General features: G+C 51.3%; 1 protein-coding gene across 2 annotated transcripts in view; it reads right to left on the bottom strand.

The window, feature by feature from the left end:
* UPF1 (UPF1 RNA helicase and ATPase) overlaps positions 1–26,677 on the bottom strand; it is a 37,468-nt gene that overhangs the window by 3,222 nt on the left and 7,569 nt on the right. The window contains exons 2-21 of one of the 2 annotated variants that reach the window (XM_053897775.1): positions 19,342–19,484; positions 17,631–17,720; positions 14,925–15,092; positions 14,392–14,572; positions 12,521–12,682; positions 11,753–11,870; positions 11,499–11,597; positions 10,921–11,029; positions 10,592–10,751; positions 10,357–10,475; positions 9,732–9,896; positions 9,516–9,630; positions 8,885–9,028; positions 8,002–8,215; positions 5,185–5,302; positions 4,363–4,519; positions 3,562–3,704; positions 2,247–2,421; positions 1,632–1,713; positions 80–241 (exon numbers count right to left, since the gene is read on the bottom strand). In XM_053897775.1, the coding sequence (XP_053753750.1) occupies positions 80–241; positions 1,632–1,713; positions 2,247–2,421; positions 3,562–3,704; positions 4,363–4,519; positions 5,185–5,302; positions 8,002–8,215; positions 8,885–9,028; positions 9,516–9,630; positions 9,732–9,896; positions 10,357–10,475; positions 10,592–10,751; positions 10,921–11,029; positions 11,499–11,597; positions 11,753–11,870; positions 12,521–12,682; positions 14,392–14,572; positions 14,925–15,092; positions 17,631–17,720; positions 19,342–19,484 (2,824 nt within the window). The remainder of the gene's footprint in view (positions 1–79; positions 242–1,631; positions 1,714–2,246; positions 2,422–3,561; positions 3,705–4,362; positions 4,520–5,184; positions 5,303–8,001; positions 8,216–8,884; positions 9,029–9,515; positions 9,631–9,731; positions 9,897–10,356; positions 10,476–10,591; positions 10,752–10,920; positions 11,030–11,498; positions 11,598–11,752; positions 11,871–12,520; positions 12,683–14,391; positions 14,573–14,924; positions 15,093–17,630; positions 17,721–19,341; positions 19,485–26,677) is intronic. The other variant, XM_053897776.1, reaches the window with a different exon arrangement.

Below are 26,677 nucleotides of genomic sequence, written 5' to 3'. Positions count from 1 at the left end.
CAACCGCTCAAAGCCCAGATGTGAACAAACTCCGACACCAATGCGCTTTGTCCTCGGTGCTGCTGCCTGGCGCGCTCACCTGCGGCTGGCCCGTTGGCTTGTCCAAAATACCCTGGTGGTGGCATGGGTGGCATGACCAGGTTGAAAGGGATGGGAATGTTCATGGCAGCCACGTGGCTGGGTCCCGCACTGATCATGCCGATCTGGTCGTGGGTCTGGAAGTACATGTTTGAGGGCCGGCCTGCAAGACACAAGGTAGACAGCAGGTGTCACTGGCCATATCCAAACGAGCCTATTGCCTGGCCCCCAAATGGCAGTCGGAATGGTCGGAATGTCCATCTTGTCCTGTCACTGCTCTGACTGCCACAGCGTTTCTTCGTGAGGTCCTGTAACGAGGCCACCTGATACAGAATCTCACAACTCAACCCCCACTCTCGATAGCCTCCCTGGGGCTGGCTCCTGGGAACAAGCTTTTCTCTCACGGGATTTGGAGAATCAATGGCCTACAAGCATCCAAACTACACTTCATTTCCAACTGGGGGGAAAAAAAAAGAGTCCTTTGTAGGGCAAACTTTTTATTCGTATTACACGCACCCCCGTCTCCACCACTCCACGGAAAACCCCTGAGCTGACAGACTAGTGGATCCTACGAAGGCAAAGGCCCCCGGTACCCCCAAGGCTAGGGATGTCCCAATCTGCACAGAGCTGCCCTAGGGGCTGGGGAGCCAAAGTGAGCTGCTGAGGCACGAGAATGTGACCTTCTGGTCTGCCCCCAAGGGTCGAGAGCCTCAGCTGGGCCCACAGTGCGCTCAAGGAGGAAGGATGGGCCCAGAGTACCCTCAACTACACGACAACTCACTGGATGTGCCAATGAGATTTGTCACCTGAACCCAGCAATCGGAGTTAACAGGCAAGCAAGGAAAGGGGGTTCGCCCACTTCACACAAGACCAGCTGCTAGGGCATACCTGGCCCCAGGATGGCCAGTGAGTACATGAGGGGACAAGGCTCAATGTAAAATGCGGGCATGTGGCCCCAAGCACCTGGGCGAGGCTGTCACCTTCTGTAGAGACTGGTGCAGGGAAGCGTCCCAGGAAGCAGGGACCCGGGGAATGAATGGGAACGATCTAGACACTGGCTCCAGCAAGAGGAGGTACTCCATGCAGCAAGAGTTAAGGCTCAGCCTTAGGACACAGAGACCCCACACAAGAGAGCAGTCTGAGAAAACAAGCAGAAACTTGGGGAAGGCAGTGAAACCAGAACCAAGACCGTGGGGGGCCTGGAGGTGCTGCAGGAGTGCCCCTCCCGCTGAGGAGGTGAGCAAACGGCGGGGTGGGTGGGGAGCGCTGCGGCCTGCGGCACGGGAGCAAACGGGCAGCGCTACAGTATCTGCCTGGAGACCTCTACAAGGCAGAGCTATGGTATTTAAAAAACATTTTGTATTTAGAAACGGACAAAGACCAATTCTTTGATTTCAGGCAAGGGAAAGCAAGAAGGAACTCTCTTCATCAGGCAGGTTTCTGTGGACTGAGGTTTGGGAGATCACCCCAGGAGTGACCGAGCCAAAAGGTGCAGGCGTGGGAATGATCAACATCCACAGGGCAGTGTGGTCCCCCCCACAGAGCAGACTCACCCTGGCTGCTCCGATCATAGACTGATCCTGGGATAATGGCCTCCCGAGCATCATACATGGCTGTTGTCATGAAGCGGGCTCCCTGCAAAGGGTTTAGATAGGTGAGGAATTTATCACCTTGACACAAGGAAGAACTTTCTGAAGATGTGATGGCTTGGCCACCTTCCAGGCCATGACTAGGCCAACGCTGAGGCTTGCTGGGCCTTGCCCACCCCTCCTCCACAGATCTGGCCTTTGGTGCTGAATGTTTGTCTCCAGGCTTCACATCAAGCAGCATCACCGCTTCTAAGTCCCCCAGAGCACTCCGGCTTCACAAGGTTTCCTAACTGCCTGTGTTCAACTCCTAGGCGCCACCCACGACTTTGCATCCCTAAAGGCTATGTCCAAACAGGCCTAAGAATGCTTGTGAGACCTGGGCCGGGAGAGCTCTGGGGCAAAGGCCAGCGTGATCACTCCAGTACACACACACACGTGTGTTCACCCTCGGCTCACACCTACTACAGGTCATACCTGCCATTGCCCATTACCATGTGCCAGGACACCGGCCTGGGGAGAAGGGGGTTCTTGGCACAGTCTTCCTCCACCCCTTTCTGGCCACCCGCAGCCAGTGCTCACCGGGTTGATGGTGTTGACCAGCTTCCTGGGCTTGCTGAACTGCATGAGGCTCTCCCGAAGGTTGTTCAGGGGCCCCTCCACCAGCACCTTCTGCTCCTTGTAGTAGTTCAGCAGGTGGTTCCAGAGCGGCTGCTTGGACAAGGCCTTTGGGTTGCCCACGATAATGACCCCATACCTGCAAGGTGTGGGCCCAAGAACGCGGTGTTCAGGGTTCTGCACGGTGAGCAGAACACCACGAAGAACAGTGAGGAGAGACTGAACAAACTCAAAATCCACATCCAAGGTGAGAGGAGCCAAGCCCAGGCCGCTCTCCTCTCATCCCACCGACTAAATCCCTCCCCAGACGCCTGGCCTGCCTGTGACAGTGCCCAACGTGAGGCCTGGGGATGGACAGGTAGGTTGCTGGTCATGGTGACCTGGCAATGGAGCCCACCCTGCAAGCTGCCAACAGTGCACTGGATAGATCTGCAGGCAGTTTCTAAGGAATCCAGATGTCAAAACACAACAATGAGCAGATGAGCTCACAGACGAGTCTCTCCGCAGCCATAAGTCGGCCTCCTGGGAAGTTATCGGCAGTCCCAGCAGACTCTGTGGCCTCAGGAACCCTGACAAGCTGGGGCATGGAACTCAACACCCAAGCCAGGGCCTGGCTTCTGGCAGATGCTCACCCTCACCTAGCCGTGGCAAGACCCCCAAGTTGAACTTGGACCCCCACTGTTGGCCACCAAACGAGAGCACCTTAGAAGGGGGGAGGGGGGTAACAGACAAAAACCAAGATACCCTGCCTGACAGGGGAAGGAACCAACGTATGAGGGCAGCTGTGGTCTGGTTTTACTCAAGGGTGACACAGGAGGCCACCTAATTCTCTGGGTGCCCTCTGCTATCATCACTGTTTCAAAAAAGGTTACACTCCAGGACCAAAAGATTAGATTTCATGGATTAAAAGTCTCTACAGGGACACAACCCATGCTACTGCGTTTTGATCTTAGGTCAAAAGGGCCGAGATGACACGTCCCACAAAACTGAGGCCACAGAAACCCAACAGGACAATAAACAAAAGTGTCTTGCAGGGAGGCATTCTTTCTAGATTGCTGCTTGTGAGTGCTCTGACCTCAGGCTGCTGAAGCCCCACCCCGCCCTGTAAGGGTGTGATGTGAGGACTAATCACAGGAAGAGGACGACCAGGCAAGGATCAGCTCTCGGGTGGACCCTCCCAGCTCCAGATTCCAAGGGAAAAGTCCATCTGAAGAACTCCCATGGCAGGAACGAGGCACCCGACCACTGGCAAGGTCCAAGGGGACTTAGTCCTCCATACCGTGCTCTGGTCAGAGCCACATTAAGCCGCCTGGGGTCGTTTAAAAACCCAATGCCTTGGTGCTCGTTGGCTCGCACACAGGAAAGGATGATGAAGTCCTTCTCTCGTCCCTGGAACGCGTCCACACTGGCAATCTCCACCTCCTACAAGGGACACATGGTCATAGTCAGTTGGCTGCCTTCAAGGACCCTCAGACTGTGTGAACTGTGTTGAGACGCACCGTCCCATCCCACCAGTAAGCCTGGGACCAAAAGCCTGCAGAGCCCCCTGCTCAGTGCACCTCTGGGGAGCGAGGAGGGGGTCCCTTTGGCTAGGCCTGCTCCCACTGGGCCTTCCCAGTCCCCAGCCCCACTCTCCTAGCCTTCCTGTGCTTTGGTTGTCTTTTTAACCTTGGCAATTTGTTTCCCAATAATGAAAGCATACATGCCTATCACAAAAAACGTTAGACTGTACCCAAGTTAACAGAAGAGAGACCGCTTGTCTTACTTTGCATTTTAGTTCACTTCCACACAGAGAAATAATTATCTTGTCCTGTATTCTGGAGGTTTTATCTAGGAGCTGACACAACAGTGAACAGCGTTTTCACGACTACGTAATATCCACTGTAAGGCTGATGCTAACAACTACACTCCAGTGTTCAACCTGGGATTATTTTAAGTTTTGCTCTGAAAACTATCCTGAGAATAACCTGAGGGAACCTGGCGCCTTCACAAAACTATGCCAGTTCACACTCCCGGGCCAGGAGATCAGGTCAAGGTCAGCTCCTATGTGGGGACCCAACAGACCCGATCAGGTGTGCACCTGGTAGAGCTTGGTGTGCAAGGAGCCGCTGAACTGCATGTACTGCACCAGGTAGGAGCGCTGGCCCTCATAGGGTGTGATGATGCCGATCTGGTCAGGCTTGGCACCCGCCTTTAGCAGCTTCGTGGTGATCTTCTCCACATTTGCAGCTTCCGTCCTACGAAAATTAGCCTTTCAGTTCCTGGGCTGTACCGGTGGGCTCCCGAGGCTGTGGGAGGTATGGGGACAAGTCCCACCTCCAGGGTGGCCCTGTGAAGGCCCTGTCCGGCGCACATCATTTACCAAGGGAGTCACAAGGGGAGAGAAAAGGCTCACACGTGGGCTTAGAAATATTTGCTCAACAGGGGTGCCTGGGTGGCTCGGTCAAGCACCCGACTCTTGATTTCCGCCCAGGCCACGATCTCAGTTTGTGGGATCGAGCCCCTTGTAGGGCCCTGCGTGAAAAGTGCAGAGCCTGCTTGGGATTCTTTCTCTCCTCTCTCTCTGCCCCTCCCCTGTTTGTGCACACTCTCTTTCAAAATAAACAGATGTTAAAAAATGAAATTACACTTGATCTTAGCCAAAAGGCCGAGAGATGATAAAAAATAAAATTATACAATTCTTTAAAAGAAAGAAAGGAAGATCTGCTCAATAGAAAAAATACATACTGAAAGTGCAAGATGGAAATAAGATGTTGGTGTAGGTGTCCAAACAGAATGAGGACAAGGAGGGCAAGGGCAAGTTTTAGCACTGGGTTAAGAAATGAACACATTAGCAAGTGGTGAGTGGCCACGTGCCAAGCTACCAACGAAGCTTGTAAACGCCACGGTTGAGTCTGCTTACCTGTTAAGGTAGGAGGTGCCTGAGCTGGCGATCTCCTCTTGGCCCTGGGTCACGTAGAAGAACATTGGCTTATCAGGTTGGGGCCACTGGAAGTCAAACCCCTTCTTCACTCGATCCGCTGTCATCAGGGAGGGAAGAGGCAACACTTCACATTAGAGAAAAAAGCCACAGCCTATCTGGACTGAGCACAAATGGAGCAACGCAGAGACCGTGACAGCACACTCAGAGGTACATGATGGAACAGGAAGCAGCAGCCCCGGGCAGGAGCTCCTGGTCCGTGGGACCCTGGGGAGGCCATCAGAGTGGGTCGGGTCCACTGCCCCCAAACACCCAGGATGCAGTGAAGCCATGCATACCAACACCCAGCTGCCTGATGCACAAAGCCAGCTTACCCACTGAACAGATCTCACTGGTTGGTGCTTTCTGTGGCCTGTTTAAGAAACCTCTGCCTACTTCAGGGCCACAAAAATATTATTTTCATCTGGAAGCTTCACTGCAGTGCCTTAAAGGATTCATAAGCCCCTACAATGGGCCTCTGTGGATGACACGGTCGAGTCCACCTCATCCCGTCACAGATCAAGGTCTATGATGGGTGAGTCTGCCCCCAGACTCTGTCTTGGGCACTATGTCCACAGTATCCTGGCAACTGCAGTTTTTCAGTAACTTGTGACATCTGATAGTGTTAAGCCAGCGCCTTCACTGTGGTCTTCACGTTCACCTTGGCCATTCTGGGTCCTAAACATTTCCTTTTAATCTTAAAAACTGGCTTGTCCGTTCATATACCCCACCCATCCCTTTGGGAACTTTGGAGCTGCATCTAATCAACAGATCAGCATGAGAAAAATGTTACTTTTGCATCCAAACAGCCTAAGATCAATGACCCCCTTTGTGTCAAGCTGAGAAAGAGATCACATCCAGGAGCCAACTGGCTAGCTTGGTGGCTCATTAGCCCAGGGGCTGCTGGCAAGCATTTAACCACGGAGGGTGGTGGGGGCAGGGGCCGCTCTATAGCGCCTGCCAGTCTTAGTGCAAATGCTCCTGCCACAGCTGATGTCAGGCCACTCCAAGAATGGGTCTGGGCTGGTGCCAGCACTGCCCTGGACAGGGATCACCTCAGGGCCCAACGGGGCTCCTGGAAGATGGTCAGGTTGTGTTTTGGGTTCAGAAGCTAATCATACAAGAGTGTTCACTCAGTGGAAACTCGCTAAGCTAGGCACTTAGGATTTGGGCACTTCTTTACACTTCAATGAAGTTAAAAACATGAGCTTTACTGGGTGCTGACTACGTGCTGGGCACAGAGGACACAGCAGGGAACCACCACTCCCACTCCCTCTACCCCACAAAGCCAATGCCACGGAAGGAGGCAGAGCAGGGCCGGCAAGGGCCTGAATGAGAGCTAAGTGATGGCTCTCTCAGCTACTGTCAAATTGCAAACAAGCTCCATTTGGCCTGGCCTTTCCCAGCCCCACCACCCAATGGACCAGTGATGTTCTAAGTCTCACGGTGACGGTAGTAATAACAGCACCATCAACTCCCAGGGCTGTACTGTGCAGTGGCTGCACGGCCCTGGTCAGGCGTGCGCTTTCAGCCTCCACCTCACCCACACAGCAGGCCAGACGAGGCCGACAGGGCAGGCTGCGGCATTAACCAGACATTAAGAACGCCATTCTCAGGGCCCGTTTACATTCTGAAAAGGTGAGGAATGCAAACAGCTCCCAATTCCGTGGGTTGTATCTACTGACATTTACTGTATTTTGAAACCTAGAAATATAAAATACAAATTCCTTTAAACACATTAGCAAAAATATTTTTAACGAAAAGTAGCATGTCCTGCTAATATTATCTCTGAGGTTTTGCTACTCAGTTCACAATTCAGCTGACTCTGCTTCCGTACTCAGTCTCCCGTGAGCCCTTGCAGTAGGGCGATCAGGCCTCACAGATGCATGCAGCTGGGAAAGGGAAGAGTGTCTCAGAACTTTCTCCACAACTGTGGAGTTCTGCAAGATTCCACACCAAAGCTGGACAGGAGGTTACCCTGCAGAATGGTGACAAGAGAGCCTTTCTCCTCCGCCGTGCCCTCAGGATGGCCTTTGACTTTGTAACACCCCTGCTGGCTGTCAAATGGGAAGTACTTGCTCACCAAGTCAAGCAGAGCTCCTAAAGATTTACAGTCTTCACAGACATTTGTCACCACCACAGATCTCATCAGAAAAGCTTCTCAGCATTGAGAAGACTTGGTCAGCTCAGGACAGGGACAGGAGATTTCCAAAACTCTGATTTTCATTTGAACCCTCAGGTTTTATCACTGGTGGTAAATACTGTCAACTGTTTTCCTTGAAGCCACAGGCTGGCTGGCAGCACTGTCCCCACTCATGCTGAGGCACCGGCCAGCCCTCCAGGGTTGCTCCTGCACCCTCAGCACCAGTGTCAGCACGGTAAAAGGGCACGTGACGCCTCAGTGTTACTATGAGAGTAGTTTGGACTTCAGTGCCGGGAGCTCCTGGGGCCTGGGCTTTGAGAACCTCAACAGGGCAAGGAGTTAGAGGGGCCGTCAGCTCTGCCATCTCCTCTTCTGCCTGCTGTGTGATAAGCCCCCGGGTGTGAACTCTCAGACAGTGACTGCATTCTGCAAGGACATGAGCTCCCCTCGCCCACACCCCAAGGACATCCCATACTCCAGAGTGGACGACATCCTGTCCCTCTGACCACTGTGCCTCTCTGAGGTGCCCCCTACACACAAGCGATCAGCACATAAGGCCCGGTAGGCAGTGACAACAGGTTTCGTCACCCCAGGCCCCACTGTGGGCCGAGCACTACCTGCGGTGACGCCGTTCTGAAGAGAGCCCTCGTAGAAGATGTTGGACGGGAAGGCACTGAGCGCTGGGTGCATCCGATACTGGACCTGGAGGCGGATGGGACGGATGCCCAGCACTACCAGGCGCTCGAAGAGCGACTGGGACAGTCCAGCCTTGGCGGCCTTCTTGCACATCACCACAGGGCCCAGCTGGCAGTGGTCGCCCACGAGGATGAGCTGTGGCGAGAAGCCCACACAGGTGAGGAGCTCAAGTACGAAACCGCCTAGACACCCACTCACGGGGTACTAAGGGGCCCCGAGGGGCCCTGAGACACAACCACCCAGCCGCGCGAATTCAAGCAGTACCATCTGACCAGGCGCCAGAAAACCTGCCGCCACATACAGGTATCCAGGCTTTCCCAAAAAGGTTCGTGTTATGCCACCTCTCTTTCACAAAAGACCACGTTAGTATGGTAATGGCTTTTTCCGTAAAAGCACAAATCCTCTGCCAATTTATTTTGGTTGTCAAAAACAGGAACTAACACAGGCCTTTTGTAAAAGCAGAATGGTGTAATGCGAATTTTTGGAAAGCGGGGATGTTCTTCACTTTATCCCATTTTGGCTTATGAGAGGCTTCAAGGGAATTCTTTACTCTTGGACGGTGGGGGAGACCTGTATACGAGACACACAGACATGCACTTGGACCCAAAGAGCTCTCTGTGTCACCCATCTTTCCAAGAACCCCTCAGCGGACCCTCCATGCATCCCTCTGCTCTGCCAGGACATCATATGGCATTACAGAGCATTACCAAAAATAAACCTCCAGCACTGAAATTTACATGAAACCGAACAAGAGAATACCCACTGGTTTTCAAACAGGACTACAGCGAACGTGACATGGCCCACCTGCTTGGCGCCAAGAACCACAGGGACCATGCACTCTGGTTCGGTGGCCTGGGTGCTCTCGTCAATTAAGATGGAGCGGAACTGCATCTTGGCGAGCCTTGGGTCCCCTGCACCCACACACGTGCAGCAGATGACATCTGCATTCTGGAAATGAGAGCAGGCGAGGCCTCAGGGCATGGTAAATGTTGCCAGGCCCCAAAGGGCAGAAGGGACAGGACACGGACCACCCCCCAACCCTGACACCTATGGCAACAGGCTGTCCCACCCAAACAATCTCTAGGTCTAGGCTGCAGGGACACTAACTTTTGAGATCCTAAGTTGGTGAACTTCATCAGAATAACCCCTCAGCACAGAAATGGTTCTGTGCCTCAAGACAGCCTCTGAGAGGCAATGCAGAGCCAGGGAAACCTTAGTTTGTTAAAAAAGAGCAGGAGAATGTTGCAGACCCACCTCCCGGCCAAGGTGCACAACCACAGTGAAGGTAAATACGGGAGGTATGGAAGTTCTCCCTCAAAAGCAAAAAAAAAAACCACAAAAAACCTGACCTGGAGATGCCATCCTACGCTTGGCAAACTCAAACAGTTCCCACAGCCAAACCGAACACGACACCACCCCACAGGTAAGAGCTCACCATGAGCAGCTCCCGCTCGGCGGTGCGCTTCAGGGCCCGGTACCGCTTCTCGTCGGCAGAGGACAGCTCCCCAGTCTCGTCCTTCAGCTGCTGCAGCTTCTGTAGCTCCGGCATGCTGGAGGCACAGCAACACGTGAGCGGGCACAGGAGGCAGGCGCTGCCAGGGCCCGCACGCGGGAGAAGCACCACGCTCGAGGCAGGCGGCTCAACACCCACCTATCCATGTTCCTGATCTGGTTGTGCAGGGCCAGGAATGACACCGGGGAATCAATGGCCTCACGGCTCTTCGCGCAGAGCCGCACGACTTTCAGCCCAGTCTGGTGGATCTTCTCAGTCAGCTGATCCACAGCTATGTTACTCGGAGCACAGACGAGCACAGGCCTTCAACACAACGTGAACAGACGTCTCAGGACTCGCCCAGGGGAAATTCAGGAGACGCCAACTGCCAGCACTGGCCTTCTGAATCACAGGTAGTGGAACCCGCTCGCAATCTAAGACTAACGCCAGGAGTGAACAAAGCTGAAGGAGCTACAAAACCCGACCGGTCTGCGTAGCGTCCTGTACCCACCTGGTTTCTACACTTCTCTCGCGCAGCAGTGCTACTGGGTCCCGCATCCTCACCCTCCCGTCTGCACCGTAAAGACTTTCAAAGCCCCTCGAAGCACACAGGCACAAAACTCAGGATACGTCAACCCATCCACCGCCTTTACCAGAGCAGCAGGCTTTCTTGTTAAAAGCAACCATAAAGGCCAGACCTCATACAAATAATACAAAAAATAGCCCCCGGGCAGCCTAGCAGACAGGCCTCCCTCTTTCCACCTCGGGCCGTGCTGAGCCCTACCCGTTGCCCTGCCGAGCCAGGTGGTAGACGATGGTGGCAGAGGTCACGGTCTTCCCCGTGCCCGGTGGCCCCTGAATCAGGCTCAGTGGTCTCTGCAGCACAGTCTTCACAGCGTAAACCTTCAGACACAAGCAGCTTTTAGGCTGCAGCCGCCCCCGCCGAGTGGAGGGCCACCCACCCGGCAGGCTCTGCCGGCCAGGCCAGGCCCCTTCCACCCCCCTGAAAAAGTGAGAACCTGGGAGTGGTTGAGGTCTGGGAGCCCCTGTGCCGTGAAGCGTTTCGGCAGCTGGCACTTGATGATCACATCCTCCACCTCGTGGCCGAGCAGTTTGTGGTAGATGTAGCCTGACACGGAGGTCTCATCCACAGCAAACGTTTTCAAAGCACTCTGCATCCTGGAAGGAAAGCTCAGGGTCAGCAACACGCACGACCCAGACGGGTGAAGTCTTGCCCTCTGGGATGCAGAGAATCATCCAGGTGCTGAAGGCAGTGCCTGCGCCAACAGCAAGTGACTGACTGCACAGCAGGTGGCAGGTGCGCCCGCAGGGGGCGAGGTGGACATACCTATCGAATGAGGTTGACTTCCACACGAAATCCACCTGGAAGTTGTGAGTCACCTCCACAGGGGCGCCCACACTGCTCCGAAGCTCAATGGCGATCTCATCGCCATAATCTGTGCCACTGAGTTAAGTTTCATCTTTGTCAAAAGCCGGGTTTACCTTTCTGAGGAGACTTTTCATTAGGCTACTGAGGAGAGAGCCCCCTCCTCTGCGCCAAACAGAGAAGGCCAGCCTGCCCCAGGCGCTCGCGGACAGACGCCGCTGTGTGTGGCTCACTACAGCCAGCTCCCGCACCCTCCCTGGGCGCACTGGGGCAGTGCAGGCACGGAGCGGCCCCACCCGGCCGGGCTTCTGAAGGAACTTCCACAGAGCCCCGGGGTGCAGAGCTGGGAGCACCCTGGCCTCAGGCAAAGCCGCTCTTTGACCGGTCTGAAGCAGACTGCACGCCCTCAGTACAGCTGAAGAAAGGGCTCGGCGGCAAACTCCCCTCAAAGGGGCACCTCCAGCCATGGCCGCCCAAGACGCCCTTTCTTCCTTCTGCGGCGCTCAGGACAAGCTCGCCTTTCTTTACTCGAAGGATACTATCAGGGACCTTGATGACGTGGCCGATCCCTTTCCACAGGGGTGCCAGATCCCCTTTGTATCTCAGGCATATCTCATCTCCCTGCATGAGCCGCATGTCTTCCAGAAAAAAGACAACAAGAAAGTTAGCGTTTTCAACATGTGCCGAGGCTGCCACCATGAAGAGTTTAAACAAATTAAGGGACACTTTACAAGGGAGAAACTAGGAATTTTATGCTACTTATGGTCACAAATATTTTAAAACTTAAAATCACCTCTTAACCAAATTATGACTAAATCCTCATTACCAGAGTCAGTCTTGGGCAAAGTGAAGTAGGCGATTCTCTTCTTGTTAAGGCCCAGGTCCCACCTGACCGTGATGTTATCTTGAGTCTGAGCACATGAAAGATAAGACCCCTGTTAGCCTGAGACACAGACACAGGCCTGGACTCCTCGTGTCTGGGTTTCCACAGGTGTGTGCCCTATGGCAACCTTACGAGCCATGACGTCGGGGTACAGCGAGCGGCACCCAACAGCCTGAAACACCGACAAGGGCATATCCAGAAGAGAAGCCATTAGGACCCCCAGAACCCACTCAAGTTGACCAGGAGACCCCCACACGGTGTCTGCTCTCGGAGGCGGCTTCTCTGTGAACTGCAGAGGGAGAAGGAGGCTGACAGCTGATCCTCGGAGCTCCCACTTCCTATGTGTTCTTCGTGGAACTGGTATGAGGAGCGCCCTCAGCGTGCCATGGCTCCTCGGGTCCGACTCTTGTAGCTGTGGGCAAAGGCTGCGAACCCAACTGTGAGGGATTTTTGTTGGATTTTAAATCAGAAAACACTCAGGCCGGTGTTTAGCTCAGAGTGACCGGGCGTCTGCCCGAGGGTCACGCCCTCGCCTGCCCTCAATCCACCGTTCTGTCTCTCAGGGCACCGTGCCTCAGCCCGCGTCAGCGTCCGCAGTTTGCAGAGGAAACTGCCCTCCCCAGACCTTAGGAGAGACGCTGTGTTACAACGACCGAAACCCTCCTGCACACACATCACCTGGGACTCTTTCAGTTTCTTATCGTAGTCGGCCTCCAGCTTGACCAGAGGGCCGAATATGTTCTGGTACTGGTAGGCGTCCTCGTACCGCAAGAGGACGTGCTGCGGCTCCTCATCCACACCGGGCTTCTCCAGATCCTCCAAGGTGGCAGAAGGATTTTCCTACAACACAAGCGCCACACCGTGTTCTTGCCCATTTTCACCGACATACGACAGGAACTACACACGAGCTCACTAGTCACCGGAAGAACAGAGCATATCCATCACCTCTCAGAATGAGTCGACGTTGGCCTGACACAGAGAAGGGCACCAGCAGTCAGTGGTGTCCACCCCACAAGGAGAGCCCTCGTATGAGGAAGTGTATGTGGCACAGGGAGGCAGACGCTGGCCCGGGTCTTTGCTCAAACTTCAGCCATTGCTCCTAACCCTCCTCTGCCCAGGGCTACACCAGCAGGGCGAATATTGGCAATGACACCCCAAGTACACAGCCTGACGCACCTATACCATCAAATGGCCGCATCCTCCAACCAATGCCTAGCCCCTGAACTAGGAGAGAAAATACTTCTTTTGGGGTACAAGGAAGACCACTAGTTCCCTGGGTGTGTAAACAAAAGGGGAGCACCCCCCCCCATTCTTTCTGACCCTGTGCTGCACCGACGGGGGTGACACACTCTTCCCTGGCCGGGACAGAACAGTATCTGGGCTGTGGGGATATAAACAGGAAACGTTTATAAATCTGGCAATCTGAAAATCGAAGCAGAAAGGTACCCTGCTAGATGACACCGCAGAAATATTCTGACTTGCACTCAAAAATAAATTCACATTTAAGATTTCGGATTAGGGGCACCTGGGCGGCTCAGTCAGTTAAGTGTTCGACTTCAGCTCACATCATGATCTCATGGTTCATGAGTTTGAGCCCCGCATCGGGCTCTGTGCTGTCAGTGCAGAGCCTGCTTCGGACCATCTGTCTCCCCCTCTCTCTGCCCCTCCCTCCCCTCATAAAAACAAATAAAAAAACATTGAAAAAAGAAAAAGATTTTGGATTATATATGGGCTCCCGGGTGGCTCAGTCAGTGGAGTGTCCGACTTCGCCTCAGGTCATGATCTTCCAGTTTGTGAGTTCGAGCCCCACATCGGGCTCTGTGCTGGCAGCTCAGAGCCTGGAGCCTGCTTCAGATTCCGTGTCTCCCTTTCTCTCTGCCCCTCTGCCACTCACGCTCTCTCTTTCTCTCTCAAAACTAAATAAACGTTAAAAAAATTTTTCAGATTATACAGGTACCTAATTAAAATTTCTAGCCCAGTTACTGAAATTTTATCATAAAAGCTGCCAGAAGCAGAGAAGGGCTTCCCTTGGGAAGGAGATCTGTTGGGCGGGGCAGGCACCCCACCACGCAATATGGAAGCCCCTCCCCTTCACTCCACCAGCTGCCATAGGCCCTGCCTCTCTGACCTGTGTGACCTGGACCCTTTCCCCCTGAACATTCACCCCTGGCCTGGTGTCACCCTGGCTGACACATCACAGGCCCCACGGGGTTGTACAGCACCCTCACAGTCCTGTTTCCCCAGGCCCAGGGTCCTCCCAGCAGGTCCATCCACAGACAGTTCTGGTCCTCCTCCCTCCCACTACCCACCCTCACCCTCTCCCACCCTCTTTCCCTCCGCAACAAGAGAGAAATTCCAACAACCGGAGCTGTCCTTCCCCACAGGCCTGGCAGGAGGTGGCCATGGGCTTCTACCAAGGGGCCACTCAAGTACACAGGGCAGTCTCTCCTGAGCTCCTTCCAGAATCTCCTGTTTTGAACACACTCCCAGCAGCTCCCCCTGGACCAGAAATGTGCTGAGGCAGATTTGCATTCTCAGCAGGCCCTTACCTTCCAGAGCTCCTCCAGCTTGTTGATCTGCTGAGCAGTGATCTGCCGGGCCCGCAGCTGCTCCTGCTCAGAAGGGATCTTGACCAGCCAAGAGAGGAAGCAGCGGTCCTGGATCAGGGGCTGCCACTGGGAGCTGTCCCAGTTGATGTCCTTGAGGCTGCTCTGACTGGCGCAGGGCTGCCTACAGAAACACCGCGGGCAGGGAGAGCCCAGGTGAGGATGACCTCTGCCCCCAAGGCTTACTTTTCACCCCAAAATGATGTTCCCTACGTTTTATTATGTGATCACATTACCTTTAAATTGTTAATAATACATTGCCTCTCCCCATGCACTTGAGCTCTGAACTCTTAGAACACTGCTTTTACACAAGTGTTTTCATGACATAACCAGAACCCGCCCCAGAAGAGTTCCTCAACACACTCAGTTCTGACTAGCCCCTCCCCCGCAAATGTGCTCACACCTCTCCCTTGGGCAGAATAGGGCCGGCTGGCGCCAAATGCCCCGCCCCCTCCAAATCAGGGCCCCGCCCTCACCTGCACAGGAGCACCACTACGGAGTCCGCTTTGGCAGGGATGAAGCCGAGGAGGAAGACATTGCGGCAGCCACAGTTGTAACACTCCAGAACTGTCTCCCCCAGGGGCCCATCCTTGTGCAGAGTCACCTCTTTGCATTTTGCCCTCACGAGGTGATTTACAATGTGGCTGAAACCAGGAAATGATAAATAGTTAACACCCAAAGTTTGGCTTTTCACCACTTCCAATTTTCAAGCCCCCCGTTAAAAGTTCCGGTACCGTTCACAGTCCATTAGCAGGGGCGGTCACACCTCATCCATCTGGCATCCCAGGGGACCAGCCCGCCCCTGAACTGGCTCCCCACTGAGCGTAAAAATCAATCCGACTTGAACAGCCTTTAAGGAAAACTTTCCTAACACATTTCACATAGTTCCTGCTTCTTTTTTTTAGTTCCTGCTTTCTGAAATCCTACGTATGGGGCCTGACTGAACATATCACTGAGGCCAAGACTGCTGTCCCGGAGAAGCAGGAGGTTTTGCCCCTTCCACCGCTCCTCTCTGTTTGGAGAGGCTTCTTTCTCGGTGTAGTCTCTTCTGGCCACTGTGCCTGCTTCCAGGAGCAACAGCCCCTCCTAATTTGCTGCAGGCCGGGAAACTCGATAACCAAACATATTAGAAACCTGAGGACAGTAAAAAACATGGAGCAGCAGGGCCCAGGGCTACTCTCAGGAAGCACAGGGCTGGCTCTGAACTATCTGAAACCGGCTTGTCTCGCTCTTTCCTTACTGCCGCGTGGCCTTCCCATTTCCGGGACAGAGCTCGCTTACACCCGGGGCTTGCAAACTCCACCCTAAGACAAGTCAGCCTTGCTTGGGGTCCAACAAGTGGTGCTTGGCTCTGCCTTGGGCTCTCCCAGCTACCTGAACGCCTGTCAGACACTGAGCACTGAGCACGCCTGCTGGGCTTCCAGCCTGCCTTGCTGCTGCCGCCCTCCCTTCACCTCCGGGGAAACCCCTTCTGTTGCAAGCTTCAGCTGACATCCTAACCCTCTCTGGACCCATGAAGCTAGTCAGATTATCCAACCAACCGTCACCGCTCTCAGCATCCACTTTTCTGAAGCTGTCACACACAACTGGGCATTTTACCAGACTCTGATTTCCTCTGTCTTTTCTGCACCCACCTCACCCCACCTACACTGGAAGCTCCCTGAAGGCAGTGGCTGCCCCATTATCTTTATAATCTGGCCTCATGCAAACATGCAGTGCTGGCTGATAGAGTCTGTTTTCTCTTAGAGGCCTTTCACTCACTTCCCTAATCTTGGCTCTGCTGACCGGAAGCTGGGGTTGCCAGCTAAGTTTTATTTAATTGCTTTTCCTGCAGGAGAGGAACTAATGCAATCACAGTAATGCTGAAATTACCCAGAACATTCTGAAAATGGGACATGATACTGGTTACCCTGAAGATGCTTTTCCTTTCAAACCTTTAAAATTAAATACCATGGGACGCCTGGGGGGCTCAGGTGCTTAAGCATCTGATTCTTGATTCAGCTCAGGTTATGATCTCACGGTTTGTGATATGGAGCCCTGAGTAAGGGCTCTGTGTTGACAGCATGGAGCCTGCTTGATATTCATATTCTCTCTCTCTCTCTCTCTCTCTCTCTCTCTCTCTCTCTCTCTCCCTCCCTCCCTCCCTCCCTCCCCCCCCCTCCCTTCCTTCCCCCCCTCTTGTGCTCACTCTCTCAAAATAAATGGAACATTTTTTAAAAAATTAAGCATCAGTCCCCTTTCTTGCCTCACTCAGAAGCTCACAGTTCGCACTGCTCACTCTAAGATGACACGAGATCTGTCCACTGTCCTCAGGCAGTACGAGATGGTGAGGCCTGGCCTACAGCTGCTGAAGACACAGGAAGAGTGGGGGCTCTGCGCAAATAAACTTTCCTATGGGGTTTCGCCACTTTACGTCTCTAAAACACGAACCCCAGAAAATGCTGCTTTCTTGCCGAAGACCAGGCGCCATTTCCCACAAGACTCTGCTCTGCTTCTCTACGACAGAGGAGTGAGCTATCACACATGATGGCAGCCTCTGGAGAAGCCACTAGGACTGGACCCTCACTGGTGGTAGGGACCAAGGAGTCCCATCACTAGAACTAAACAGACTGGACTCTCCCTGGAATCCAAGCACCAGCACAAAACTGGTCTCACCCCAAATACAAGAGACCCAGTCACAGCTGCTGCTGATCAACAGCAGGAAGGGAAGCCCAGAGACGACGGTCAAGTGAACTTAATTTAATCCGATGATTCAGGATCTGGCCCGTATTAGCCTCAGGACTGCTCCGATGAGCTAAGGCCAGAGGGAGCCTTCTCAGGAAGCGGCTCCCATGGATGCCCATTACTGTCTTGGGAACATCCTCCCCAGGCACCCAGTAATGAAGACAAACGGGCGTGCCAGGAGCTCATCTTGCAGAAAAATATAAATAAAAACTGGGAACGAGAATTAAGCCAACCCTACTTGCATAATAAAAAGAACCACAGAGAATAAATCAAGGGTAAATATATTAAGGCATTCACACACCACCATCTGTTTCAAGTTAAACCAGTCACAGAGGAGGGAAAAAACCAGGTTTGTTAGCGTGATTTTATATTGTGCTTTTGCTTCAACATTTCCATAATTTACACACAAATCTGAGCACAGCACTGATTAAAGACACATGCGCGGTTTGATTATCTACCTGCCAGAAGTATTTCCACGTCCATTACAGAACCACTTCTTGCTGGTATTACAGTAAACCACGCAAGCAGGATCGTGTATTCCGCAGTAACTAAAAAAGGCAAAACATCAACAGTTAAAGCTGGAAGGTCTTTCTCTGGTTTTAATTTGGCAGGATGTAAAATTCTTTCCTCTTACAACATTTTTAAATTTTTCATTAAACACATACTCAAACCCAACGATCCCACTAGCAAAATCCAATCAGTTAACTGCAGAGGCTTCTTGACCCTGCAAATGCAGGGAAAGGGTTCAGGGTGCTGGGGAGCTTCCTCAGAGAGGCCCTAGACAAGAGCAAAGCCCCTTCCAGGTGAGGGGTGAGAACTGTGGAAAGTGCCAGGTGAGCCCAACAATGGAGGTCTGACACCCCAAAGCAACCCCCTGTCACTCCCTTTGGCCTGAAGTTTCCAGAACTGTGACTTAAAAGAACGGAAGTCAGCATCCCTGGCTCTGGGCACACAGAAGAGTAAGCTGTAACCACACCACGTTCACAAGGCACTCCACATCCCAGCAGAGGGCGCCATGCTCCTGGGAACGCTCAGCTCAGCCCCAGCAGCAGAGAGTCTCAGGGCGCAGACTGAGCTCAAGCTTGCAAGGAGCACCTCAGGAGAGCCCCCAGCCTCATTCTTCTGAAAATCAACACATCAAAAACAAAAACTGGCTCACCACAGAGTCCTCTGTGCGTATGAAGCCAAGACTCAGTCTCAAACTGAATGTGGGTCAGCCAAGAACCTTCCCTGCAACACCCCACACCTTGGGGACAGCTGGGAAGGTGAGGGGGTGTGCAAACTTTAACCACCTGCAGCTTTACCGGAACCACTTCACTGTCAAATGTGTAGGCAACAGGAACACTGACACATCACTAACACGTACATAAAAACATTTGTAAACAAGAGTGGAAACAAGAGCCAAAATAAAGTTAAAAACAAAAAGCCAAAATTGTTATAAAAAAAAAAAAGTCTGTCCACAGAGCAGGGAAAAGAGCAGCACTATCCTGTGGTGGGCACAGACTCTGGGGGGGCAATGTGCCCGAGAGGTGGGCAAGACTGAGCCGTGGCCCAGGTCTAAAGTGGCCCTGACTGGCCGGGTGCCCTGAGCAAGATCATTTCACCTCTTTTGGTCTCAATTTTCTTGCGTATGTGTAACAAAGCAAGAGTAAGTCCAAGCTTAAGGGTCAAAATGTAACAGATGGATCCTGCTCTAGATGAGAATTCCAAATTTGGTCAACAAACAGGTCTACCCACTGATTATTCAACTCCAATTTTGGGGGAATTTTGAACACATCAGAGAGGCAGATATTTTAAAGTATCCTACAATCAATCATCTCTTTGTAAGAGAAATTTTAGCTGCTGTTTGTTTACCCTCTAAACCTAAATGCTCACCAAATGTGAGGAATTCTTTTGAATGAGTGAGCGGAACAGGTACCAGGAACCAACCACCTCAAGGCCTGAGAAGGAGAGTCTTTCCCCTACCCTCTAGGTGAATTAGGGGTGTCAGAGTGTGCTGACCCCACCCTCCTGCTCCTGACTATGTGTACACAAATCTGAAGAATCTCCTTATTTCGTAATACCAAATGTCACAGTTCATTGGCTTAGATGGGCTTCTAAAGCCAGCAAACCCACTCAGAATGAAAAAGCTCTGCGGGATGAGTCTGAGACTCTGCCGTCGGCACTCACCTGCAGGCATGTACAGGGAGATCCTTCGTGTAATAGGTATCTTCTTCATCTTCTTCAAAGTTCAACTCGGCCAACAGCTGGCTGGTCTTGGCCACATTGTCATCCACAGCCCCGTTCTGCAGAATGCCCTCTGGTCCACCGACCTACGGCAGAACAGTACCATCACCACGCAAGGCTGCAGCTTCCAGGCCTTAGCCCAGGCACGTGACCTCTCCTCAAACGAGCAGCCGTGGTGACCTTCCCACAAGTGCCGGCCTGCTCTCCACCTAAGACAGTTCAGCTTCTTCTGACTGGACTTTTTACACTCTCCCTATTAAACCCATCTGGACAAAAACAGGGTGTTGGTGACCTAGGTCATCCACCCTGCCTCCTGCATATCCAGGTCCAATCCCATCTGGTCACGGAGCCATGAGCAAACTGGATGCTGAGGAAAACGCTTCGTTCCCATGACTGAGGGTCACAAGGAGCAGGATGACTTTTTACAAAGTTGTTGCAATCCCCTCTGGGGACAGTTGCACAGTGTCAGGACAGAGGGCCTGGAATGCCAGCAGAGTGATGGGTCCCACCAAAGCCTAAGCACCAGACGTAAAGGCTGTGTCCACTGGAGATGAGGGAGAGCAGTTTTCTCACTAGTCAACATACTTCCTCCACTGCCAGTTTCCCTCTCCAGAGGGCAGCCCCTCTTCCTTATGAATTAGTAGTTCAATGTTAGGATGACCTTCCAAACTCAGGCTATAATCTTACTACTTATATTACCTTTTATAAGTTACAACTGCAAAAACATACCAAAAGGCAATTTTAACAATAACCCATGAATTTCACAGGCACTTCTACTGAGCTCACATTTCCATTCAGAGGCACATGGATTCAACTCGCCAGAGATTAACGGGCATTCCTAAAGCCACCGCCAGGAACCTCAGACAGCAGTCAACAGTCCTTGTCATCTCCCCATCCTCCCAACAGGAGGAGATGACACATCTCCCACATGAGGTTGGGTCAGGCAGCAGGAGTGTCGGAACAGTGATGAGGACGGGGAGGAATGAATGACAGAAGCCCCAGGGCAGGCACCAGATTTCTCTGAGCAGTGAGACAGGATCAGACACTGGCCCCCCCCTCCCTCAAAAAGCCCTTGCCACTTAGAGCCACACCATGTGGGGTCAGCTCAGGCCAGTGCAGCTCAAGCCAGCAGTGCCCCCGGGGCCTTTTCCTGTCCACTGCTCCAGCCAAGTTACCTGTAAGATTCTAAAGACAGCAGATCTCTTGGGGATGTGGAGCTGGGGGTGGGGGGGGGGGGGTGGGGGGAGAGGGCAGCACACACCCAGTTACACGGGGGAATCAGGAAGTGCATTGCCCCCTAGGGGGCATTCTGGAAACTGCAGTGGCGCATTTGGGTTGTGAGTAGGGGGGTATCTACAGCTGTGTCTGTAATGGTCTCAGCCCACATTAGAACCCCATTTCACAGCTTCTGCCACTACTTTAATGCACTTTTTTTCAGGCAGGCAACAACCAAGTTAAATGAAAGAAAACTATGCTTTGTTTGAAAAAAAAATTTTTTTTCAAAGAAAAAATCAAAATCAACATTTGGATTTTAATGCAAAGACAGTACTGTAACAATCACAAGCACTTCTTTGTGAACCCCTGATCTTTTTTTTTATTGTAGTAAAATACACATAATATAAAATGTACTACTGTAGCCATTTTTAAAATATTTATTTTTGAGCAAGAGAAGGAGGGGGAGGGGAGGGGGAGGGGGAGGAGGAGGGAAAGAGAGCAAGCACGAGCAAGCAAGGGGCAGAGAGACTCCACACTGCCCAGGGCTCCACACTGTCAGCGAAGAGCCCGCCGTGGGGCTTGAACTCATGAACTGTGAGATCATGACCTGAGCTGAAATCAAGAACTGGATTGCTTAACCAACTGAGCCACCCAGACACCCCCCTCCCCCTTGTAACCATTTTTAAGTGTACAGCTCAGTGGCATTAAATACAGTCCTATTATTCTACAATTATCACCAACACCCATCTCTACAACTTTTTCATCTGAAACTGAAACTCTGTATCCATTACCAACCCTCCATTCCCCCCTGAGCCCCTGGGACCCACGTTTCTACTTTCTCTGAAAACTTGACTACCCCAGAGATCTCATATAAATGGTCTCATAGTGTTTGTCTTTTTGTGACTGGCTTATTTCACATAGCATACTGTCCTCAAGATTTATCCATGTTGTAGCATGTGTCAGAATTTCCCTTCTTAAGGCTGAATAACATTCCACTGTATGGACAGACGTTTTGTTTTACCCGTTTACTCTTCAGTGGGCACTTGGGTTTTTTCCACCTTTTGGCTGCCATGAACATGGTATACAGCGATCTCATCAAGTTCCGGCTTTCAATTCTTTTGGGGATATACCCCAAAAGAAGCAGACTTGCTGGATCTTATGGTAATTCTATATCTAACTTTTCTGAGGAACTGCATAGTATTTTCCACAGAGACTATGACATTTTACATTCCCACCAACAGTGCACAAGGGTTCCAATTTCTCCATAGCCTCGATGATACTCATTATCATTCTTCTGGTTTTTTTTTAAATAACCAACTTAATGAATATGAGGTAGTTATCTCATTGTGGCTTTGATTTGCATTTCTATGCTAGCTAATGAAACTGAGGATCTCTTCTTGTGCTTGTTGGTCATTTATATATCTTCTTTGGAGAAATGTCTATTGAAGTCCTTTGCCCATTTTTAATTAGATTGTTACATTCTTTGTTGAGGTGCTTTGAAATTCTGATCGTTGGCTATCACTTCAAAAAGTCACCTGTTTGGCAATGTTTCTCTTGACACATGCAGTGGCAATGCTACTGTGAGGCTGCCACCCAGGGCCAGCACTGCTGGCTCGCAATGTCTCCTGGTATGACTGTTAGGCACGCACGTGTTGGTTTTCTTTTTAAGAGATTTTTTTTTTTTAACATTTATTTATTTTTGAGACAGAGAGAGAGAGGGAGGGAGCATGAACGGGGGAGGGTCAGAGAGAGGGGGACACAGAATCTGAAACAGGCTCCAGGCTCTGAGCATTAGCACAGAGCCCGACGCGGGGCTCGAACTCACGGACCGCGAGATCATGACCTGAGCCGGCGTCAGACGCTTAACCGACTGAGCCACCCAGGCGCCCCAACACATGTTGGTTTTCTGAAAGTGTGTGGCCAGGTCATAGCACCAGGATTTCATCTTATGGCAGAGAAGGAGGTATGCATCTCATGCTGCAGAAGGCAGCAATTAGAAATTGACATCTGCAGGGGTGTCTGGGTGGCTCGACTGATAAAGCAGTTCAGGTTATGATCCCAAGGTTCCTGAGTTTGAGCCCCCACATCGGACTCTCTGTTGTAAGCATGGAGCCCTCTGCAGATCTTCTGTCCCCCTCTCTGTGCACCTCCCCTGCTCATGTTCTCTCAAAAATCAAAAAAGAAAAGAAAAAGAAAAGAACGAAAGAAAGAAAGAAAGAAAGAAAGAAAGAAAGAAAGAAAGAAAGAAAGAAAGAAAGAAAGAAAGAAATTGACATCTGTGATCCCATTTAAACTCTTAAAGTCAGTAAACAGGTTCCTCAAGTATTTAAGGTAACAAGGTTTCTGAGAATATTATGGAAGGCAAACTTTTTACTTGATCTAAAACTATTCTTTCCAGGGATGCCTGGGTGGCTTAGTAAGGCGTCCAACTCTTGATTTCGGCTCAGGTCATGATCCCACAGTTCATGGGTTCAAGTCCTGTATCAGGCTCTGTGCTGACGAATGCTGGGCCTGCTTGGCATTCTCTCTCCCTCTCTCTCTGCCCCTCCCCTGCTCATGCTCTCCCTCTCAAAATAAATGAACTTTAAAAAACAAACAATTCTTTCCATAGATCTGGTATCCTGAGCTTAAATGCATATTGACACCTTTTATGACTTCACTCTGATCAGCTTTCATCTTTCTAAAGAGAAATGTGCTATCTTTCCAATCCAATCTCAGCAGAAAAACACCTTAAAACCCAGAATTAGGGAGCTTAGGTGGCTCAGTTGGTTAAGCATCTGACTCTTGATTTCAGCTCAGGTCATGATCTCATGGTTTCATGGGTTTGAGCCCTGGGTCGGGTTCTGCACACTGACCACATGGAGCCTGCTTGGGATTCTCCCTCTCTTTCTTTGCCCCTCCCCTGCTCATGCTCTGCCCCTCTCAAAATAAACTTAAAAACAAACAAACAAACAAACCACCACCACCCAGGATCATCAGAAGGCTAAGAAGGTGGTCCAGGAAGGAATAAGCATGCAGCTCCCCCTCTCAAGCTCAGAATAGCATTTACATTTTTTTTTTTTTTTTTTTTTTTTTAAAGAGAGAGCATGAGCAGGGGGTGGGAAAGAGAATCTTAAGTAGGTTTGGAGACTGATCCCATGACCCTGGGACAATGACCTGAGTCGAAATCAAGAGTTGGATACTCAACTGACTGAGCCACCTAGGCACCCTGGTACTCATATTTAAAAAAAAAAAAAAAATTGTTTATTTTTTGAAAAAGAGAGACAGAGACCAAGTGTGAGTGGGGCAGAGACACACAGGGAGACACAGAATCTGAAGTAGGCTCCAGGCTCTTAGCTGTCAGCACAGAGCCCGAAGCGGGGCTTGAACTCACGAACCATGAGATCAACCCAAGTTGAAGTCAGATGCTTAACCGACTGAGCCATCCAGGCGCTCCCCAGTATTTATAAACAGCTGGATTAAATACCTAATAATATCCTCAATTTTACTTCTTATCCCACAATGTTTAGGACATTTACTATCTAGCCTTTTAAGAAAATGTTTACAGATTCCTTATCTAGAAGAACTCCTAAAATATCTTATTAGATTGCATAAGCTTTTACGTGTAAAGAAATGCCCTTGGTGATATCTGAAGCTTTACTGTCCTGAAACATCAAAATTGGTCCACAGAGTAATACAGAAAAGTGCATACCACCTGGGTGCCATCTTCCTACCCATTCCTGCCTCATCTGGGCCTCAGATCCCACAGTTCACCTCCCCTCACCAGGGGAAGGCCTGAACCAGCAGAGGACACCTCCTGACCAGCCACATGGGGACCCACCCTGCACACTTACCCCTTCAGGTTAATAATGGGGAAAGAAATGTAGGTCTACTCTCAGAACTCTTGGGAGACAATATGATACAGATACAAGGTCAGGTAGACTTTCCACACCTCCACTAGAGCTGGGGGCCCAGAGAAGACAGTCCAGATTCTCCAAGGCCCAGTAGCCCTCCAGCCTCCTGGTTAGGGAACGTATAATGTATACGTGGCCCACACACGCACACACGCACACACTCCCAGCTCCCACTCAGCCCCACTCCTGCCCAGCTACGATCTGGCCACAACACAAACTGACTTCTATAGTGGGGTTGTTAGTTTCTCCCTCTACTCTCTGGAAAGTTTTAAGATAAACATTAAGTTCAAAAATACATCTGACCTTAGAAACTATAATTAAATTAGTTAAAACAAAGCTCTAACTAGAGAGTGCCCAGCACAGAGAAGGTCCACAACCCATGCCAGGTGACAAGACGGGAGGAGTGAAGGGTCCTTGGCCAGAACAGGACTGAGGTCCTCCGAGATTATCAACCCCTCACTTCCAGTCAGGACCCCCGCAGCCTGCAAGGCTCAGAGAGGCAGCACCCCCGCACCCACAGGAACCCTGAGCCCACTCCCAGGCATCACATCACTGGAGAAACAGTTCCCTCTTCGCCTCTGCTCTGGGTAGAGGTCTGCAGATGTTTTCTGCCCAGGGACAGTTTCATACAAGCAACTACAGAATTCACTGTGTACACCAGAGTAGCAGGAAGAAAAGGTTGCTTCAGTCCCACAGAGGAAAAGCATGTAAATTCAAAAATCACTCCCAAATGTGCTGGTAAGAACTTTTAGACCACAGATTTTTACTCCAAACCTCATAAGCATTGTACCACGCAGCATGAAATGGACCTTTCAGTCCCTCAGTCTCTGAGTCTGCCAGTGCTCCGGGGCCTTTGCACTCACTGTCCCTTGGTTTCTGCACAGCTGGCTCTTGGTCCTTTGGGTCTCAGTCCACAGGGCGCCTCCCAGGGAGGCCTCCCCCATTCCATCTGTGGAGCCCCAAAGCAGGGGTCCCTACTATGACCCCAGGACCTAGAAATGAGCCACACCCCAGGAAGCCCTCATAGTGTAGGCTAAATGAATACATCTTCACACTAAAAGCATAAACACTGAAATGTAAAATAATTCATCTCATCAATAAAAGTATTTTTCTATCCTGAGGTTTAAATAAAAAGAGAGTGGGCAATCACCTTTCCCTCAGGGTAAGGAGAGGCTGAGCCTCACCTCTGGAAAAAGCTAACAGAAGTTCTGGCCTCCCCCCAGCTTTCGAGAAAGTTTCAAAACGACAGGGAATAAACAACTCACATAACCATCACCTGGATCCACCAGCCACGCACACTTTACCACACGTGCTCTGTCCCTCTGCACACACACACTTTTACTTTCCTGACCCATTTCAGAGTCGCAAGCCCCAGGACAAGCATCTTCTCCATGTAATCACTATACAAGCCTCACGCTTGGGAATTATGCTGATAAAACTGATATAATACTGCTATCTAATAAGCACAAGCACAATTCCCCAACACCCTAACGTCCTTTCTAGTTTTTTTTTTTTATTTTTTTTTATTTTTTTTTTTTAATTTTTTTTTTTTAACGTTTATTTATTTTTGAGACAGAGAGAAACAGAGCATGAACGGGGGAGGGTCAGAGAGAGGGAGACACAGAATCGGAAACAGGCTCCAGGCTCTGAGCCACCAGCCCAGAGCCTGACGCGGGGCTCGAACTCACGGACCGCGAGATCGTGACCTGAGCCGAAGTCGGACGCTTAACCGACTGAGCCACCCAGGCGCCCCCTTTCTAGTTTTCTACATTCAAGACCTAGTTAACACTCGTTACTTATGCTGTCTCTTTAGCCTTCTTTAATCCATCAGTTTTAACCACATGTAACTGCTGACATTCAACCATTTCTGACCTACGAAAATGCCTTCACATGGTCCCACTCAAGAGAGTGGTCCCCAGATTCTGGATAAAAAGGATCCTCACCGGCCTCCCTCTTTACAGAGAACCCTTGTTCTGGTCAGCATGCTGAGTCCAGGCCTATGGTTCATTTCAATGCTCAGAGTGTCCTTGATGTGTCCGAGGCATCCCCACCTCGACCTGGGCTGCCTCTGCATGTCCAGCCCTGGGATCATTACTCTCAAAGGAGCCCACTCCACGCCTGCAGGGAGAAGCCAGGGTGTGATGATGGGTTCAGTCCAGAAGCCAGGACAC

Source organism: Panthera pardus, unplaced genomic scaffold (genome assembly GCF_024362965.1).
Source record: "Panthera pardus isolate Hobbes unplaced genomic scaffold, ASM2436296v1 HiC_scaffold_8, whole genome shotgun sequence".
Taxonomy (NCBI): domain Eukaryota; kingdom Metazoa; phylum Chordata; class Mammalia; order Carnivora; family Felidae; genus Panthera; species Panthera pardus.
The sequence above is the reverse complement of the archived record's forward strand: the minus strand, read 5'-3'. Positions and strand labels throughout refer to the sequence as shown.